The sequence below is a fragment of the Scatophagus argus genome, chromosome 19 (assembly GCF_020382885.2).
Source record: "Scatophagus argus isolate fScaArg1 chromosome 19, fScaArg1.pri, whole genome shotgun sequence".
Taxonomy (NCBI): domain Eukaryota; kingdom Metazoa; phylum Chordata; class Actinopteri; family Scatophagidae; genus Scatophagus; species Scatophagus argus.
Window position 1 is genome coordinate 11,218,347 of NC_058511.1, and position 18,936 is coordinate 11,237,282.

An 18,936-nucleotide genomic window follows, 5' to 3' on the forward strand; every position below is an offset into this window, starting at 1 on the left:
ATTTTATCGCCGCACGATAAGAACAGGGTCTTGCTTGTTTTATCACGGCGAAACATCTGTATTTCTAACACCAGCAGTGCACTCAACAAACAGTTGCCGAGCGCAGAAAACATAGGCAACTTCACTTTCCTGGCATGCCAAAAACCCACTCGCAATTGTTTACTTCGTCCAGACTCGTTAGTTTCCTTCTTCTTTTCACCAAAAGAGAAGTAACTCACGTTTGTTGACAAAAAGCGTGTAGCGCGGACTTCCAAGCAAAACGCGCCTTTGGCACGTCTAATGCGTAATGCCATGGTACTTTAAATTACGCTTCGTAAAACGCAGTACGAAGCAGCCCTGTATAGTTTAATATGTGGCGCACCGTAGTACATATGATTAAAACATATCAAATTATTATTTGCAGTATTTAATCTCACCACGTTTTTATCGCTGCATTTGTATTTTTAAATTATGTGATATCAATCTTACAAGGCAGTGAAAATCAGTGTTAGTTTAAGTAGGCTTGGTCCATCACCTAAAAGAAAGTTTCCTGAACGTACATGACAAATTTCTCAAGATTTTCTATGATATGAAGTAATATTCTGAGTTTTCCAAAACGCTCTTCTTTCAAACGTTTGCAAAATTGCAAAATGTCGGACGGCAATTGAAGTATACTATATCCTGGACATGCGCAGTTGGCCTATCTGCTTTTTGGAGCGCCAAATTCACCGGGATGCGAAAGAGGGGAGGAGCACAAGTAAGGGGCTGCTGCTGTGTTTAAATTAATGTCAACCTGCCTCCTCGCCGGGAGAACAAACCCAGCGCAGATAGCGAAAGTACGTGCTCAGCGCAACCTGCGAGCCACTGTACAGATATTAACATGACTCGGCGGCCCAGAAACAGGTAAGCTCAAGAAGGCTAATTACTCTTTAACTTAAATGGTCCTTTACTTTCTTTTTTCCTTTATCTGAGCGTTATCCTACGTGGTTACTGTTAGTTCTTATTATCTTAGCCTTTATTTCTCTTCAGGATGGCTTCAGTTGTGAGCTTCAGGGGATATTATATTGACAAAGTTAATGGTGTTTTTTTTCTCCATTAATTCCTTCTGGTTTCCAGACTGTGTATTTGTGAAGCATTTTCTTTTCTTGGCAGTTAAAACGGAGTAGTGTGTGTCTCGCTCGCGCGCCCATGACAGGTGGTGGTCATCTGGCATGTGCGCTCCTCGCGCTGCTGTCAGTGCCGAGAGAGAGAAAGCACTCTCTCTCTCTCTCTCTCTCTCTCTCTCTCTCTCTCTCTCTGCACCTGTGTGTGTATGTGTTTCTCTGTCTCCATCTCTCTGGCTTGCACACGCACGCACGCACGCATTAACAAGCCAATAGGCGGCTGGGCAAGCGCGTGCCACGCTGTGCACAAGACGGTGCGTGGATATTGGTTTTAAAAGGAGCCCATATCATAAATACAAAGTGAAACCCGATAGCATGGCGTTTATATATCTCTTTCTCAACGCTGACTGTCCTGCCGCAAGCAATTTAATGTCCTAGCGTTGGTTTATGAAAGTTTTGCTAATTCTGTTTCCTTGCGCTTGACTTTTCCGGTGTCCATCACTCCAGTCGGCCGCGCAGACTCGGATGTTTTCCTTTTCACGTTTTATTTAAGCATGCATATTGGACTTTGCACTCCAGTCGATTTCGCGGAAAGTTCATTTAAAACCCGCCTTGATTAATCTTGCTTACACACTGAATGCCGCAGCATCTCTGATAGTAAAAGGGTGTTCACTGTTATTTTGAAAGCCTCGCTTTATGAGCACTTGTCTCGAGAAGTAATTCTACTTATACACCAGTCGCCACAACTTGTAGCTTCACTCATTCTGACCAGTTTTTGTACTCTTTCATGATGCGCACTTTCCCTAAAAAGGCTGGCAGCTTGCATGCAGCGTACGTGAGAATTTTTTACTTGAGGTTTAACAATTATAGTTTCAGTGTTGGTAATTAGTTTATTTTCATTTCATAAACAAAGTTTGTTTCAGGATGACGTTTTCATTTGATTTATCATTCTCAAGATGAGAATACTGTATTCATTAAAATTTGTCTGTGTGTTTGTACAAGTTCTCTGCAGTTTTTATTTATCATCTGGTGAAATTTATTTATACTAACGGAGAATAAACTTTTTTTTTTCTTTTTTATTTGGTTTGGTCAGTGCTGTTAGTTAGTCTTTGGGTAAATGAACAAAAATGAGGAAGATAATCCACTTTAGCCTAAATATCCTCTTGTACCAGCACGCACACATGCACACACGCATGTGCACACACACACACACACACCTCAGTGGGGTTCCTGTTCACCTGTTGTGCTGTATGATACCAAATTACCCTACCTGGCTTCCACGTTGTCCGTGCTCTACATTCTGATTGGTTAACCAACCACTCAGCGTCAGTGTCAGTGTGAGTGTGCATGCATGGCTGTGCTGCACAATGCCGCTGCAGGTCTGAACACGCCAGGGTCACGAAATTATGATCACATGTGCCAATCCCAGTATCTGTGGAAACCAAAAACATTGGAACCTGTTCATCCATCTCCCCTCCCTCCTACTGCCTGTTCTTCTCTCTCTCTTTCTTTCTGCCCTTGTGGGTGTCTTGGCTAAAAGCCTGCACCCAAACCTTCAAGAATGACTGGTTCTGTCTGTGTTGACACCTGATGAGTTAAAGAGTGGGCTGAGTTCTTTATGCACTCTGTAAAGAGACGATTAGGGAGTAGTTTGGAAATAGACTGGCACTTATTGTGCTATTATTTACCTTGCTATTATCTTGCCTTATTCTTTTTCACACAGCCTCCACTTGTTTTTTTAAATTTGCCTTTCTCTCTCTTTGTCTCTCTGTCTGCAGTGTTTACAGTAGTGAGGAGGATGAGGAGGAGACTGAGATGTATGAACATGATTATGATGGATCATTGGCCAAGGCAGGAAAACGCCACCTTGGCAAAACACGCTGGACACGAGAAGAGGTACACACAGACACCAGTCTCAACCATTCAAAACCGTGTTCACTACAAAATATAACACAAGCAACATGTTAAAGAGTTGCCTCAGGAGCGACCACGAACCTGGGAACATTTTTTTAATCAGTATTGTCCAGTCTTACCACATTCACTCACTAATATGCTCATTTTAAATTGCTGGTATTGATGTTCATTATGCTCTCTTTTTTTAGGACGAGAAATTAAAGAAACTCGTTGAGCTTCATGGATCAGAGGACTGGAAACTCATTGCAAGCTTATTAACTGTAAGCAACAAGTCTGTGCATACACACATTCATACACAAATACACACAGAGCAAGATAAGTAAACATAAGTAACGTGTGACAACATTGCCTTGTGGCAAAGAAATTGTCACAAGACAAACCAAGAGGATATTGTTTTATTTCTGTTACCTCCCATGGTATGAGGGTGATAACTAATTCTCCTGCTGTCTGACCTGCCAGAATCGTACAGATGTGCAGTGCCAGCATAGGTGGCAGAAGGTTCTTAATCCAGAACTCATCAAAGGGCCATGGACCAAAGAGGAGGACCAGAGGGTAAGGAAACTTCAAAATGTACACAGCACTTAATGGATCACAGACAAAATATTGAAAATGGGTGATGAAATCACATGTGAATGTTAAAGCAAAATCTTCACATAGAAATGCAGAAACATTTTAGCTGCAGCACAGCTTAGAAACGTCGATCAAATTAATTAAAACAACGTTTTAATACCTACAGAAAGATGCCACTGTCTAACAGAGGCATCAGTAATGATCACTGATAGGGTGGTGTTATGTTTGCTGTTTTTTTTTTGGAGTAACATAATTAGATAGCTCTCACAGAAAACAGACAATCAAGTGTAATCCAGGGTAAAAAAACAAATCACTTTATGTTCCTGTGTGATTAAAGCAATCATTCTGTAGCAACTCCTTGGCTGCTGTTGCACATTTTTAGTTTCCCAAAAAGTTGCCATTACTCAACAGGTAACATGTTTAGGCTCTTCAAACCTGTGAGGTGAACTAGTCCAAAGGAGTTATATTTCTACCCAGATGCCACTGTAATGATTAGCAGAGTGGCTAACGTTCCACTGGAAACTCCCTCACTGCACTCCAGCAGGTGTTCTCAATCACCTTCACAATTTTAAAGTTAAAGAAAGAGAGAAGGAGGCAGGACATGAGAGGAGAAGCAATAACTGACATAATCTATATGTTTTCTGAGATTTTTCTGGGTAACTAACAAGTTTTTTATTGTCATTTTCTCACACTGTCATCTCTTTCCCTATTCTATCCCTCATATACCTGTGATCTTTTTTGCCTTGTTGTTTTTCTTACTCTGCACCCCTTTACTTCTTCCTCTCCTCCCTGTTATTGCTCCTTCCTTCCTCTTTCCTCATGCCCCTCTGCTACAATTTACTTCTCTTCCTTTTCAATGCTCTTCCCCCTCCCCTCTCATCTTCCCCCTTTCTTGCTCCTCCACACAAACACATGCACACCCCAGGTAATTGAGCTGGTCCAGAAGTATGGTGCCAAGCGCTGGTCAGTGATCGCCAAGCACCTGAAGGGCCGCATTGGCAAGCAGTGCCGTGAGCGTTGGCACAACCACCTGAACCCAGAGGTGAAGAAGACATCATGGACTGAGGAGGAGGACCGGATCATCTACCAGGCACACGAGAAACTGGGCAACCGCTGGGCTGAAATCGCTAAGCTGCTCCCTGGCAGGTGAGGCAGAGAATGGAGAAGAGAGAAAGGTGGAAAAAGAGAAGCTAAATGAATCACTGAACCCTTGTTGGTTTACTGTGAAATATTGCGGTTGAGAGGGTGAAACAGAGGGAAGGACACTGAAGGGGGAATGAAAAAGAAGAAACAAATAAAAAAAAAAATGAAGTGAGCACACCGAACATAAAAGAAGATGGAGGAGTGAATACAGAAAAATGTCTGTGTTGTTATGTTTACAGAATGATTGGGAGAAAAAAGTTTAGAAGACAGTGTCAGGACAGGGTGGACTTGATATAGAAAGGCATAGAATCAAATAAGAAATACAAAAGGAATGAGAGAGAAAAACATACTGGACTTCTGACATGATTGTAATTGCTCTGTAGTGATAACCTTATGTCTCTTAACTATCTGTGGCAGATTCTGTGTGTGCCTTCACTGATAGTGCTATCAAGCACCACTAGAGTCCAAGATGATTTTGCATTTTGCATGCTTTGTTTTGTAATAAATTATCTGTAGTTTAAAATGTGTTATTCATGACATCCAGGACTGACAATGCGATAAAGAACCACTGGAACTCCACTATGAGGAGAAAGGTGGAGCAGGAGGGCTATCTCCAGGGTACATCAAAGAACAACAACTCCTCACTCTCCATCAACCATGGCTACGTCAAGACCAACAACCCCATCATGAGTTTCCCCCACCACTCACCCAGTCACGTGCAGCTGCCTCCCTTGTCACCACATAACTACACCTACATCACCAACCTTCACCGAGTGAGTGGGCTTTTAATCCACTTGGGTTGCTGACAGGAAAATGAAATGATTCTGAATTTGTAGCTGCATGCGATCCACTTCTTTGATGAGTATTTGATGAGGTATTTTTAATTGGCTTTTCAGGTACCGTTCCCCATGGCTTTCAACATCACAAACATTCCCCAGCATGGAACTGCTGCTATACAGGTAAGAACAACAAGTAACTGCATTCTCACATGAAATTGTAAGACGGGAAGAAGAACAGGTTGGAATTGTTGCTAAAAGTCTGCCTCCTGCACTCTTTTTTCCTCAGAGACACTATAATGAGGAGGACCCAGAGAAGGAGCAGAGGGTGAAAGAGATCGAACGGCTGCTCATGTCAACAGAAGATGAGCTTAGAGGCCAGCCATCACTACCAGTGAGTCGTATGTTTGTGTGTGTATGTGTGTGGCTGCGGGTGAGCTTTGCAGTGTTGAGGTGTGGCAGCACAATTTATGTGCATGTCTGTTTGACCCTGGTTTTAAGGACAGTGGTTGAATGTGTGTGTTTGAGTGAATAAGGAGGAGGAAACATCTGGGGAGCCTGTTTCTGCAAAAAATGATGAAATAGGACCTTATCGCCATTTTTGTGTGTGCATGACCCCTTGTGCAACCTCAACCTAACTTCTGTCACTCTTTAAATTAAAGTTCCCTTTCTTCTTCTTTTTTTTACACCTCTTCCTTTATTGTCAGGCTTGCATTTTCTCTCTCTTGCACTTGTTTGACACTTTTTTTTACATTCACCCCACTGTGCTCATGTTTTCAGATTATTATCCTTTGACACTTATTTCTAGCTCTCACTCTTCATATCCTTTTCTCCCCCAGATGAATTTGTCCTATCCCTGCTGGCCCAGCCAGAGCTCTTTGACCAACAGCTCAGAAGGTGTGCCAGTGTTATTACCTCATCACCAGGTAGCAGCCCCTGCCCTGCCTCTCGACCAGAGCTGCCTACCTGAGGAGAGCGCCTCTGCAACACGTGCTCACAACAGTGACAGCTGCAACAATAACAACAATAACAGCAACAGCCATCACAACAGTCCAACATTCTCAAATACTATTCCGGAGTTTGTGGAATCCGTCATTGATTCAGTAAGTGTCTGCATTTAGTTTGTCTTTGGGCTATATGTTAAGTGTGCTATGATCAGTTTCAAGATACAGAAAAAGAGAGCCTAGCAATTAGATGTTACTCAGTAGTGGGTCTTGACCCATATTTTCCCGCCCTTTTCCTAGAGCCTCTCCTCAGTGGATGAGGCCACTACTGGTGAGCTCTTGGATAGGAGCGTTCTCAGAACAGACAGGGTCTTGCCCAATCAGGGTTCAAGAACCGCTCATGGAGCATGGGCTGGTTTCATCTGCTCAACTCCTTCAAAGCCTTCACCAGGCAGAAACCTACCCTTTTCACCCTCACAGGTAGTTAAAGTAGCTGCGTGTGATCAGAATCCATCCAACCTGCCACCTGATGATATCAACAACCAATCATTCAGAATTAGTGTCTGTGCTGTTGCTTTTCATCTTTTTTGTTTTATTTCAATCATTTCATCTATAACTAGTCTAATCACGCACCTGTCCACTTTTCTACATTCCTCTTCATTTCTGTAGTTTGAAACAGTTGTGCTTCCATGATCTAAACCCCTCAAGGCACTTTGATTGATTGGTTTCTTTCCTCACGTTTCACAGTTTCTCAACCAGTCAATGAGCTCAGAACACTCCGACAACGACAGTTTACCGCTGAGCTCGCCTGTGGACTCCAAGCCTCTGATCAACCACACTGTTAGGCCCCAGAAAGAGAATGAAATGTGAGTAGCTCTATCTATAATATATTTTACTATGCAGAATTTGAAGTAAATGAGTCTTTACACACGGTCATCTCTTTCTCGCTCTCTCTTTTAGGTTCAGAACTCCAAACATTAGTCGTTCAATCATGGAGTCATCTCCTTGCACACCCACGCCTTTCAAGTCAGCCGTGGCCCTGCAAGAGGCCAAGTATGGACCCCTCAAACTACTGGTGAGAAAGAAGTCTTGATTCCTGAATTTGTCATATTAACCTCTGTAGTACTTACTTGTGTCCTTGTGACTAACCGGAGGATTTGTGTCTTTTTTCAGAATGTCTCTTTGGAGCAGCAGATGGTAGAGTCCATCAAGCAGGAGCCAATGGAATGTGCCATTGAGCAGCCTCCTCTGAAGAAGATAAAGCAAGAGGTACTTTCCACTCAACACATACACACATGCCGACAAATGTGAGACTGAAGTTTTAGTTTTTACGTTGAGAAAGCAAAGATGAAAAGTGGAACATACTTTCAGTCTGCAGTTGTGGTAGCAAACGGGGGTAAACGATCAGAGTGTTTTTCAGATTTGCAAATCACTTGATCGACATGAGGAATAGTTACGTGATCGTGATGTGTTTTGGGTCCTTAGGTGGAGTCCCCATGTGAGAGGAGCCCATGTATGCAGTGGGAAGGACAAGACCTTCACACCCAGCTCTTCTCCCCAAATGGCCCAGCTCAGGAAGTACCTGTAAGCTCGTGTTTGACTTCAGAATCCATCACTTCTGATGTGAAGCTATCCTTGATTACTCACAAATGTCCTCAGACCTTAATCCTCACCTCAAATAATAGTTTTTCTGAGAATGTATGAAAAACGCCCACCCTCCTGCTTTTCGTGATACTGCCCTTTCAGTTATTTGATGTAAATCAGCTTGACTTCTTTTGTTAAGATATTTTTTCTACATTTTCCTTCAGGACCTACTTACTAGCTCATTATTGAGTGAAGATGGACTCAAAGCCTACCACCTCCCTCGCAGAGGCATGGGCAGCCCACTACAGGTGTGTATGAGTTTGTATGCATGTTATATATTGAGATAAGTTTTAAAAATCATACTAAATAATACTAAAATTGTGCCGATTCGCACATTCAAAAGCTCATTGTCCTCTTTCTCTTGCCGACTGCAGCTCAGTTCCTGGGAACAGGCAACCTGCGGGAAAACGGAGGAGCACGTTTTGGCCTCGGAGCAGAGCCACAAGTACATCAACACTTACCCTACGAGGACACTGGTCATGTAGACACACGCATGTTGTCTACATGCATGGAAAACATCAACAATCCCTGCGCTGGATGCGGCGTCGTGGGTTACATATTTGTTGTGGTACAACAGTTGGGAGAGGCTCTATGCCATTGGTGTTTTTACACTCACACTTGTTGGATTTCAACCAACCAAAGACTATACTTTTTTTTTGTTTTGTTTTTTTTTTGTTTGTTTTTGAAATCTTTTATATAGAATTTGCTTTTGATTTTTAGAAATGTACGTCCTATCACTTTTGGTCTCGTCAGTGTATTATTATCAATGTTGTATTATAAATGGGAAACGGTGGCTACATAATTTGCATTTGGGCTGTATTATTAATTCTGAATTTTGATATTAATATAAAGAACAAGTTGATTAATTTATTTCTTTTTCTTTGATGATGACTTTATTGTTACTTGTTTTGTTTTTTGTTTTTTACAATTGGCCATTGGAGCAGTGTTTTAAGTTAAGTATTTAAGCCCTTTAGCATTATCATGAATCCAAAGGCATATTAATTAATTCAAAACTGACCTCTGTGTGTCATGAAAGTTTTCTGTTTCCTTTTTTTTCTTTTTTTTTTCTTTTTTTTTTTACAGGCTTTACAGGCTAGAATGGGTCTACTGAGAATTTCAAGTGTTTGTTCTGTGCCACCTCATGTAAACACTTAACTATTGAACAGGAGCAGCTACTTCTGTTCTTGCATTCAACTATGAATTGTCATGTTTTACACAGCAGAAGGGGCCAACCTTATTAGTATTACCTGGTTACTATATTGGCACCTTTATTTCATAAAAATTGAGTTTTCATTTCAACTTTCAGTTTATTTCTGGCCCTATGTGGCAAAACAATCTATGAACAAACATTATATGTCTTAGTTAGTTTAGTTTAAGTACATATATATATTGTATATTTATACATTTAAAAATCTCAAATGAGCTTATATGTTTGAAACCATGAGCTTCACCCAGTAAGAGTAAGGCCAAGCTGCACTTGAATTTTATATTCTCCATAAAACGTGAGAGTACTAAACACTGATATTTTATATTATGCTACAAACAAAAGCCCAGTTGAACCTTTTGTATGTTTGCTGTTTTTACATTTCTTTGAATAGGTTTGTATTGTTTTGTAACGCATAATCAATCAGCATTTTGTTTTCTTACTAAGACTGCTGTAGACCATGTCAAACACTTAGCGGACAATCTTTTTATATGTGAAATGCCTTGTTTTTATACTAGCTTTTGAGCAGAAAAATAATTTTATAAAAGCATTTATACATGCCAAGTTTTTATACTTTTATATACTGCCTAGTAAATAAAGTGTGTTTTTTTTTTACATCCTTGTGTTAAGTCTCATTTGGAGAATATTATTTTAGAGAACATAGCCGGATCTTTGGTTGAGGATCTAATAGTGATAGTGGTTCAAAAGTTCCTTAAAGACAATACACAAACATTTTCGTATATATTTAAACTGTAAATATGCTCTCATTAGTCAGAACTTTAGTATAAATAGCCTGTAGTGGTTTAAGTTACAAGGGTAAATAGTGCTGTGAAGCCAGTCTATTGTCCAAAGTAATTCCTCTATTTGAAGTGAATGAAGTATTTGCTCTCCGGTGTTTCCAAAGTGAAGTGTAACCTATCGCTACTATTCAAATTTTTGTGTGGACTGTAGTATTCAAATATTCCACCCTCAACACGTACACACACACACACTGTCCTGTAGATACAAAGGTTTTTTGTAATAAAGTTATGCATAGCATATCATAAATTTTTCCTCCATCTGCCAATGAGTATGCCAGTCTGTGAAGGTAATAAGCAAATATAACCAACCGCTGCCTATTTTTCTGTGGATGAGGCGCCACTCACATTTACTGTGGTTGCTTTCAGCTCGCTGAAGTTGGACACTTAATTCAGACACAACTGTAAGCACATATGAATATACTGAGTTCAATTAGTGAATAAAGCACCATAATCCTCCTTGTTCTCCAAAAACAGACACACGCACACATGTATGAGCTTCACCTCAGTCTCTTGAGGAGCCATCTTTTCCTGTGAGGCCATGAAAGCCAAGGGGCCCCTACTCAGACGTGGAGCTATATTTACACCCGCTCGCTCCCTCCCTCCCTACAGCCACCTGCACCCCATCTCACCCTGATCCACCACAGTGCCCTCAAATATAGATTCTCATCTCAAGTATGAGTCTCAAAGGGATATATGAACAGAAATGACATTCATCACGACGGACACAGCTAACAGGAACTGTGATATTTGAGGCAAAAATAGTTTCCTCAGAGGTGCGTGCATGCTTACTACAGCTTTAAGATACACACAAGGTGAGATGAGCTTTGTTCAAATTCAAAAGTTGGGTTTGAAATTCCCTGACAGCAGTTGTAGTTTGGGGTTCAGTATTGTGTGTGTGTATGTGTGTGTGTGTCTGTGTGTGTGTGCAGGGGAAGAGGCTAGAGCAAGAAGCAGACTTTCACTCTGGGAATTTCAATAACCAAAAGAAAGAAAGAAAGAAAACCAAAGCCCCAAACCCCACGAGATTTACAGACACCTGCTTCCAGTGAGTGAGATGACAGCTGCCTGTGTGTGTGTGTGTGTGTGTGTGTGTGTGTATGTTTTTGTGTGGATGGATGGTGGTTTATTGACAAAAACAATATAGACCCAGGTGGATATTATAAGACATAACATCTTATAGTGTGAATAGCTGGTCATCTTTCCTCTTTACTATGTTCACAAGATCGACTGGACCATAAAACTTAGTCTATAAAGGACCTGACTGTGTTATCATTGGCAGTGCAGTGCTGCAACCATTTGAGAAGGGCAGCAGCAGAGTGTGATAATGCACAAGATCAACAAAAGATTACAATGCATTCACACTGATCTTGATTTTGCAAGTTCACTTAAGTTCAGGCCTGTGTTTTTGTTCCCAAGGGGCAAAGAGAGACCAAAATAACACAGCGAAGTATACATAATGTGCACTGAAGTTCACATAAAATAACAAAGGAGCGCAAGGAATAAAAATCTGTAAAAAAAAAATAAAAAAAATTGAAATTCAAGTATTTATAAAAAGCAAAGTCTATTAAAGCAGACATTTCTTATCTTAATAGTGCATGGACAACAAAATTCTGAATCAAAAAGAAGGCAAAGGCTGTTGTGGTTTACATTTTAGGATGTACAAATGTGCACCCACTAGAGTCAAAGCTTAAGTGAATCCTATTTATATAATACCCTAAAAAATACAACATGTACTGACCTTTCAGCAAAGGAGGAAATGCAAAAAGGTCGCATATCTCTATCACTGGCTCAAATACGGCTTCAACAATGTTCCCCTCAGCACTGTCTCTGCTTGGATACTGGTTCAACTTTGGACCGGGGATACTAACAAGGATGGAAAGACTTTGTAGTGAAGTATGAATAAGTCAAGAAAGAAATCTTTATAAGGCATTCAACAGGTAAACACCTTTTTTTATTAATGCAAATACAAATTCTCGCTTTTAGATTTTATTGGACGATGATGTCAACAATTTGACATAACATAAAAAGGCTTAAAGGTATATGGTTTAAAAAGGTTCAGGCACTTTTTCTTCTTTTTTGAGAAATATCCAGCTCAAAATGTCAAGGCACAAGTTCCCTCTTACTGCTACATTTTTTTTTTTATTTCATCCTCCTTTTCCCTTTTCAAATCAAACATGTCTGTCGCAAGCAGATTGGCTCATAAATTCAGTTTGACGTGTCACAATAGATTTATAGCCGGATGTTGCAGAAGTGGCGGGCTCCTGAAAACGCTTGTGCATGCTCACAAAATACACGCACACGCCAGCCAGCGTGCTCTGGGCCTACATAGATTACTCTAGCATGATTTCCTCATTCCCTGGGTGCTGTTGTGGTCGGAGATACTCAGCAGCCGCTCCCTGCTGGCAGCGGTCAGGTAGGAGGGCTGGGCTTGGGCTGGCCGCCCCTGATAACTACCCTACCCATCCATGGTACTGAGATGAGGAGAAAAGCAGAGGACAGAGAAGAAGACAAGGGATGAAGAGACAGGGAAAAGAGAGAGCGAAAAAGAGTTCACTCAAGTTGAAACAGGATTATACTTATGTGGTTAGTTTGTCTGTATTTAAATTTGGTACCAACTTGCCGCTTTCAGTCTTTATGCTAAGCTAAGCAAATTGGCTCCGACATAAAAACATTTGACGTCTTGACTAAAGCTGGATCTGTAGCTGATGCAAGGGGTTAATGGGAGTCCCACTGCAGGTACCTGCATCGTAGGTTTGGACGTACAGTCCAGCGTCACCTTTCACCCATCGGTGCCACCTCTGCAAAGCCAGACAGAGCTGTTCTGAGATCAGGACAAATCATGCTTTATATTCCCTAAAGTTACCATGTCCATGTTCTTTTATTTACAGAGCAAAGGTGATCTCCGCATATATTTATAGAAATGGGGTTACATTCAAGTGACTTACAGCGTTATCTAAAATAACGCTGTGTGTTTCCCAAAATAACTAGTCTTTTTATTTCTTTCTATGCCCTATTGTATAAACACAAAAAATGTACATGAACAATTAGAATCAACAAAGTCATGCTGTTATACAAATGCTATTCTGCACACTGTGACATACTTCCAAATGTGATTTTGATGACTAAATTGATTAAACAGTTCATGTTAAAGGCATTTTTCAGCAAACATTTTGAAGTGTTACCAATAAATTAAAGTCTCTGGTCATTTCAAGTCCATTAAGCCATGACAGTTTAACAGTGAGCCAGCAGGCACAATACAGGACCCTGAAACTGAAGCAGCTAAATGGAATTCAGCCATCATTGATTTTATTGCCTTTTATTTCGGCTTTTTTTGCACATCATGAGCATGAGTGACTACCACAGGACTTTAGCGTTTGTACAGTCTGACTTATTCTGTCAGCATTTACGTATGTGAACATGAAGAAACTTCAAGGATTAAAAACCGAGAAAACAGAACTTCCTAAGGTTTGACAGTGAAATAAAGTGAACTTCAAGTTTCATCAGAGCTCAAGGAGAAGTTGCGGTATGATCAGGCACCTGGCTTAACAGGTTTGAGGAAAATGGGTAATTCCATCATGTAGTAGTAATTACAAGGTTGATCTTGGCAGTATGGCCCATCCAAAAAGTGCTTATGGTGAGTAAAAATCTGTTATGACTGATTATAATATGGGACAAGCCTGCCCTGAATTTACCCAGTCTGAGCCACAGATAGAACAGTGTAACCTATATATGACCAAATACCACTGAGGCTTATTTAATGTCACAGGAGACACAATTCACCCAGTTCAGTAGCTGATTCTTAAAACCTTTTTTTTTTTTTACTCCTATTATACAGCATACAGTGCTGTGTCAATCACTGGTATGCAAAGATTACTTTCTTACAACAAATGCTGCTCAGATGTAGGTTATGTGCATGTGTGTAGGAGGTTGTGTGTGTGTTGTTCATCCAGACTCAGAATCGATTAAGCACTTTTGCGGTTTTCAGTTATCCGTTTGCAGATAGAGGTAAAGGTGCAGGATCCCTGCCCAAAACGTCCAAGTTTGTCTGCAGCCATGTGACGACCGCGACACACGGACAGTATACAATATGACCCACGTGCAACCTCTGACTCGCGACCACAAAATGCACATGCATGCATGGTCACACACTACTAGAACACACAGATTGAGCAGATAGACTCCTGCCATGTGGAAAGAGAGACTGAGATAGGAGGGTAGGAGAACACACTAAGAGAGAGTGAGAGAGAGAGATGGAGACTGTTAGAGCTGCTGCTGAGGTGATTAGACTCCTTTGTAACAGTTACTGTCTCCCAGATTTGGCTGCCATTCATTTGGCAGTTTGTTTGTTGTTTTTCAGGACCAAAAAATGTATAGAGCAATGTGCCTGCTGCAGATAGCCCCAAAACAATAACTGTAAACATTTCAAAAACTGGGTCAGCATTATCAAAGTAGTGCCAACAGTGTCAAAGAGCAAAGAAAAAAAAAACTGACAAAGAGGGGAATAAACAACAATATTAGGCAGGAGGTCAGCAGAGAAGTAAGCGTGAAAGCTTGTTGGGTCTTTGTTTGCTTGCGTCATGAAATAATCGACTCGTATAACCCAGGCTTGACTTGCACCCAATTTTCAAATTGTCTTTTTAAATGAATAATGAAATAACATCGATTGCAAAAAAAGTTTTTTGATATTCACACATTTTGTGAACATCAAGACGACAGCCTCACCTCACAAAAGTCACCACGTTTTTAATGGCTTCTGAACTACACAAATTTAACATAAGGACACAGATGCACCGAGCTTGATAGGGGCTACGGTCAAAAAAATATTTCAGTTGTAGATTATGATTATTCTGCTTTCCTGAGTCGTGGTTTAGTCAGTGAGTTTATAAGATGTCAAGCAAAAAAGTTCTCTCTTTTGAAAATTCACTGAGTGTGAGGTCAGCAGAACCAATGACACAGAGGGTTAACCTGACCCGTAGACCTACCAGTGAGGTGTTGTGTCCCAATGTTGGTATTATTTTTACTGCTGCTTCTACCCCCCCTGCTATTAGGTAAAATTCAAAAATTTCCATCTAAGGCCTAAGGTAGCATTTTCAAATTTCTGGACTTGTCCAACTTAACAAAACCCAAATAACTTTAATTTTCAATCATACAAAGATGCAACAAATTCTCTTTTTCATACCACGTATATGAAACACTATGTATGAAAGAAAGACACAAGAGAATATCCTTGACATCACGTCAGCTTTTGACAACTTTTTCTCAAAGTGTGAACAGGACATGTGAAGGAATATTTAAAAAAAGATCTATGCTGTAAATAAACCCACCTTATGAATGCAGGTGTCATGAGTTAAGCAGGTTCTATATGAGAAACCACAAACACACACATACAAAGAAATGGACATGCACACCACGCACACACACACACACACACACACGCTTGCGTACACACATACATACGCATGTGCGCACACACACACACACACACACACACACACACAGCCTTCTCAGTTGTGTGGTCAGGTTTGTCACCCAGTTTCCTGACTTACTGAGACCAAGGCCTTTTCCCAGCAACACCCCTACACACACACACACACACACACACACACACACACTCCAGACACTTCCACTTAGATCTCATATTGTCTACTTTCACATTGGTCTGTCTAGGTTTTCTTCATCACATGCACAAAAACAAGTCAGAGAGAGAGAGAGGGAGAGAGACGACAAACTAACAAGGACAACATTAAAAGCAGTTTAATGTTGTGTTAAATCCAGAATAAGTCAAGTTTGTTTCTAATCTGTGTGTATCTGCCCGTGTGTGGGTTCAGGATTTTGGGGTAGGGGGTCATGTTGCTAACTTTTTGTCTTGAGAACTTCTGGTTGCATACAGTCAGGAAAAAGTGTCTGAAACTCCCCCCCAAACACACACACACACACACACACACACACAGACACCCCGCCCACACACTCACATTTACAAGGCACAAAATGACATGTTTTCCCGCTCAGGCTTGGTCCAGCTTCCCTATTCACCTGGGTAAATAGAGCAGAAGGAAGAGCCTTTCAATGGAACCCACTACACACACTCTCTCTCTCTCTCTCACGCGCACACACACACACAGATACATAGACGCAGGCACACAGACACACTTTCAACATAATCCCACCCTGCACTGCCATCACAACAACTGCACACACACACTCACATTTCAATATTTCCTAATCTAACATCCACTAATACACACACTCATATATGTTCATCTAAAACACTCCTCTTGTTTCCTTGTCTCCTTTCCTTGTTTCCTCTCCTCTCTGTCTGTCCATTCCATTGTTGTCCCTAAGTGATACTGACATGTTGATTCACATGCCATGATCACGCTTGACCGCCTCGATTTAGGACACTTGTCCCTGGGGTCCCCCAGCCTCAATAAATCTGCCCTCGATCTGCCCTCCACCCCTCCTAAACACACTCACACACCCCTTCAGATACACCCCCTACTACCCTTGAACTCATTTAGGAGGTGGGTGTGGTTGGAGGTAATGGGGTGAAAGTTGTGTGTGTGTGTTTGAGCAAGTGAGCAAGCAGGAGTGGGCATAATTGCACCAATGAGATAACAACATTCAGACCTTGGGCCAATTTGTGGTCTGCAGTCCAAAACACAGCCAGGCTGAAAGCACACACACACACACACACAGGGAGAGGCAAACACACTTTCTCTTTGTATGCATGACACCTGTTATGAAATAAACTGGTGAATAGAGCAGTGACTGGCATGTTCTGACATCATTAGTTCCAAGCAAATGTTCCTCTGTACAACTGAGGTTCTCTTTTCATCTGTTTGTGAGTAAGTGTGTGTGTGTTGGGGGGGGGGGGGTTAATTCAACTGTTGGAGAAGACATATGGGAGGAAAGCGCAGGATGAGGGACATGGGTGGGGGTGGGGTTAAATGAACTCATTAGAGCTATCAAAAGCAAAATTAACCTAAACTGACATAGTTCCTATTGAAACCCAGAAAATACTGAATATTTCATATTTCACAATGCAAGCCTAAGCTGTAAAATTTTAAAATGTAAGTTCTTTCCATTTTAAGTCACATGAAGTCAGCACCAAGTTTAATGTGCCCAGTCCTGGCTTAAAGTGTCAGTAAGCTCTAAGCTGTTTCCCAAAGCATGAAAAGCACAGCAGTTGGCCAGGTGTGAGGTGGTGAGAAAGTAAGCAGTGTTTTAACCTCGCTCTCAGGCTTTCTTTTCTATTCTTCACACATCACACCATCACACCACTTCTCATGTGTACAAAAGAGCAGCAGCAGCATCGTGAATAACCTTGAGGAGAACTGTCTGAAAATGAGTGTCTTTATCCCCATTTTAATGATTCATCGCGCCTCACCCTCCTCTATGACACTTTTGCCCTTTAACGTGTCAGGACTACACTTTCTGCAAAGTTAGTTCATTTGTCCTGTTACTGTGGCTCATCATCAGCAATGAAGATCTGCAGGCTTCTGCCTGTTGATCGATGAGGAAAAATAACCAGTTGATAAAGTTGTAATGCTAAAGCTTTGTTGGTGGTGGTATTTTTTTATTGGTTTTGTTTGAGTAGCAGAGCATTTACAAGCAGACACAATTCAGGTGTAAAACATAAAAATCCTCTTACAATAAACTGGTGCAAGCGTTTTAATTTTCCTTCTTTTGTAATCGTAAAACCTTAAAGACACAGACGTGTCCGGTTGCTGACAAGACCACACAATCATACACACACATTGACTCTGACCCACTTCGTATCAGTTGTAATCATGAATGCTGATGTTAATGTCTCTGCTCTCATTTTCTCAATGGAAATTGACAGGAAGATGAGCAAATGCTGACAATGTACATGTACCTAAATATCTCTGAGTGTGCATATTGTACATGTGCAGAGTGTGTGTGTGTGTGCTTGTGTATATGTGTGTGTGTGTGTGTGTGTGTGTGTGTGCACGCACTCATTGTGTACAAATGGTGCTAATAATGCTTTTTAACCTTTAGTGTTAACAAAAGTAGTACAAGGCCTGTGGGCTCAACAGTCGCTGTGACAGAAGAGGCACAAATGCAAACACAGGAAGAAAAAAGAGAAAGCAGGAGGGTTTTCAGAAAAGATGGCAAAAGAACAATGAATTTGTCCAAATATGATTTTACATTTGACAATTATACACATTTTACATGTTAAAATGTTATTTATTTTTATTTCTTTTACTCATATCATCATTACTACATTTCAAACACTGTTTGCTGAGTGGGTTATCCATAGGGCTGCAGTGGCTGCGGAGCAATGATGTTATCAGCCGCAGGAAATTCTGAGCAAACAATTCAGTGTGTGTGTGTGTGTGTGTGTGTGTGTGTGTGTGTGTGTGTGGGTGGGTGTGTGTGTGATAAATGCACTGAGCAATGCAGTTGGTGGGTTTTGAGACACCTGTCCTCTTAAAGATAAGAGCAACAGATACCAGAGAGCTGGCAAGGTGTGTTTCAAAGGTCTTATCTGAGCAACATCGTGCTAATACACTCTTATGTACACACACTGCAACAAAGATTATGCAAGACTGCAATCTATCTATCTATCTAGCTATCTTTTATGTAAATTAAACTGATTGCTTGGCCTTTTTTGCAGAGCAGAAGTGTTTCCAGCAGATATTTTAAATGTGTGTCAGAAGGTGAGAGATTTATGTTTAATTTTTGCTCTTCATTGAGGCAGCTTTTAGTTTGATTCCGACTGATTCAGGTGAGAACAACTTAAAATAATCACAAAAATATGATTCTCCACTGTGAAGCATGTGATGAGGATCGATGTGTCAGAGATCAATTTTCAGCCCTATTTATAAAAAAAGAGAA

The 18,936-nt window shown here is 41.0% G+C and overlaps 1 protein-coding gene across 2 annotated transcripts; it reads left to right on the forward strand.

Annotated features, from left to right (window-relative positions):
* Positions 1-731: 731 nt before the first annotated feature.
* Positions 732-9,891, forward strand: myb (v-myb avian myeloblastosis viral oncogene homolog). Of its 2 annotated transcripts, XM_046373633.1 has the most exons (16): positions 732-882; positions 2,861-2,978; positions 3,185-3,256; positions 3,456-3,548; positions 4,492-4,712; positions 5,254-5,482; positions 5,606-5,668; positions 5,775-5,879; positions 6,325-6,588; positions 6,730-6,909; positions 7,177-7,295; positions 7,390-7,504; positions 7,603-7,698; positions 7,915-8,013; positions 8,238-8,321; positions 8,448-9,891. In XM_046373633.1, exons 1-16 carry the CDS (start codon positions 860-862, stop codon positions 8,556-8,558), a joined length of 1,992 nt encoding a protein of 663 aa, XP_046229589.1. In that variant the 5' UTR covers positions 732-859; the 3' UTR covers positions 8,559-9,891. The 2 variants fall into 2 exon arrangements, with proteins under 2 accessions (XP_046229589.1, XP_046229590.1); XM_046373634.1 differs by lacking the exon at positions 6,730-6,909.
* The last annotated feature ends 9,045 nt before the right edge of the window (positions 9,892-18,936 follow it).

Coding starts and splice junctions, on each gene's coding strand:
- myb (XM_046373633.1), top strand. CDS start 860: ATGACTCGGCGGCCCAGAAACAG. Junction 883..2,860: donor ACTCGGCGGCCCAGAAACAG/GTAAGCTCAAGA, acceptor CTCTGTCTGCAG/TGTTTACAGTAGTGAGGAGG. Junction 5,483..5,605: donor ACATCACCAACCTTCACCGA/GTGAGTGGGCTT, acceptor TTGGCTTTTCAG/GTACCGTTCCCCATGGCTTT.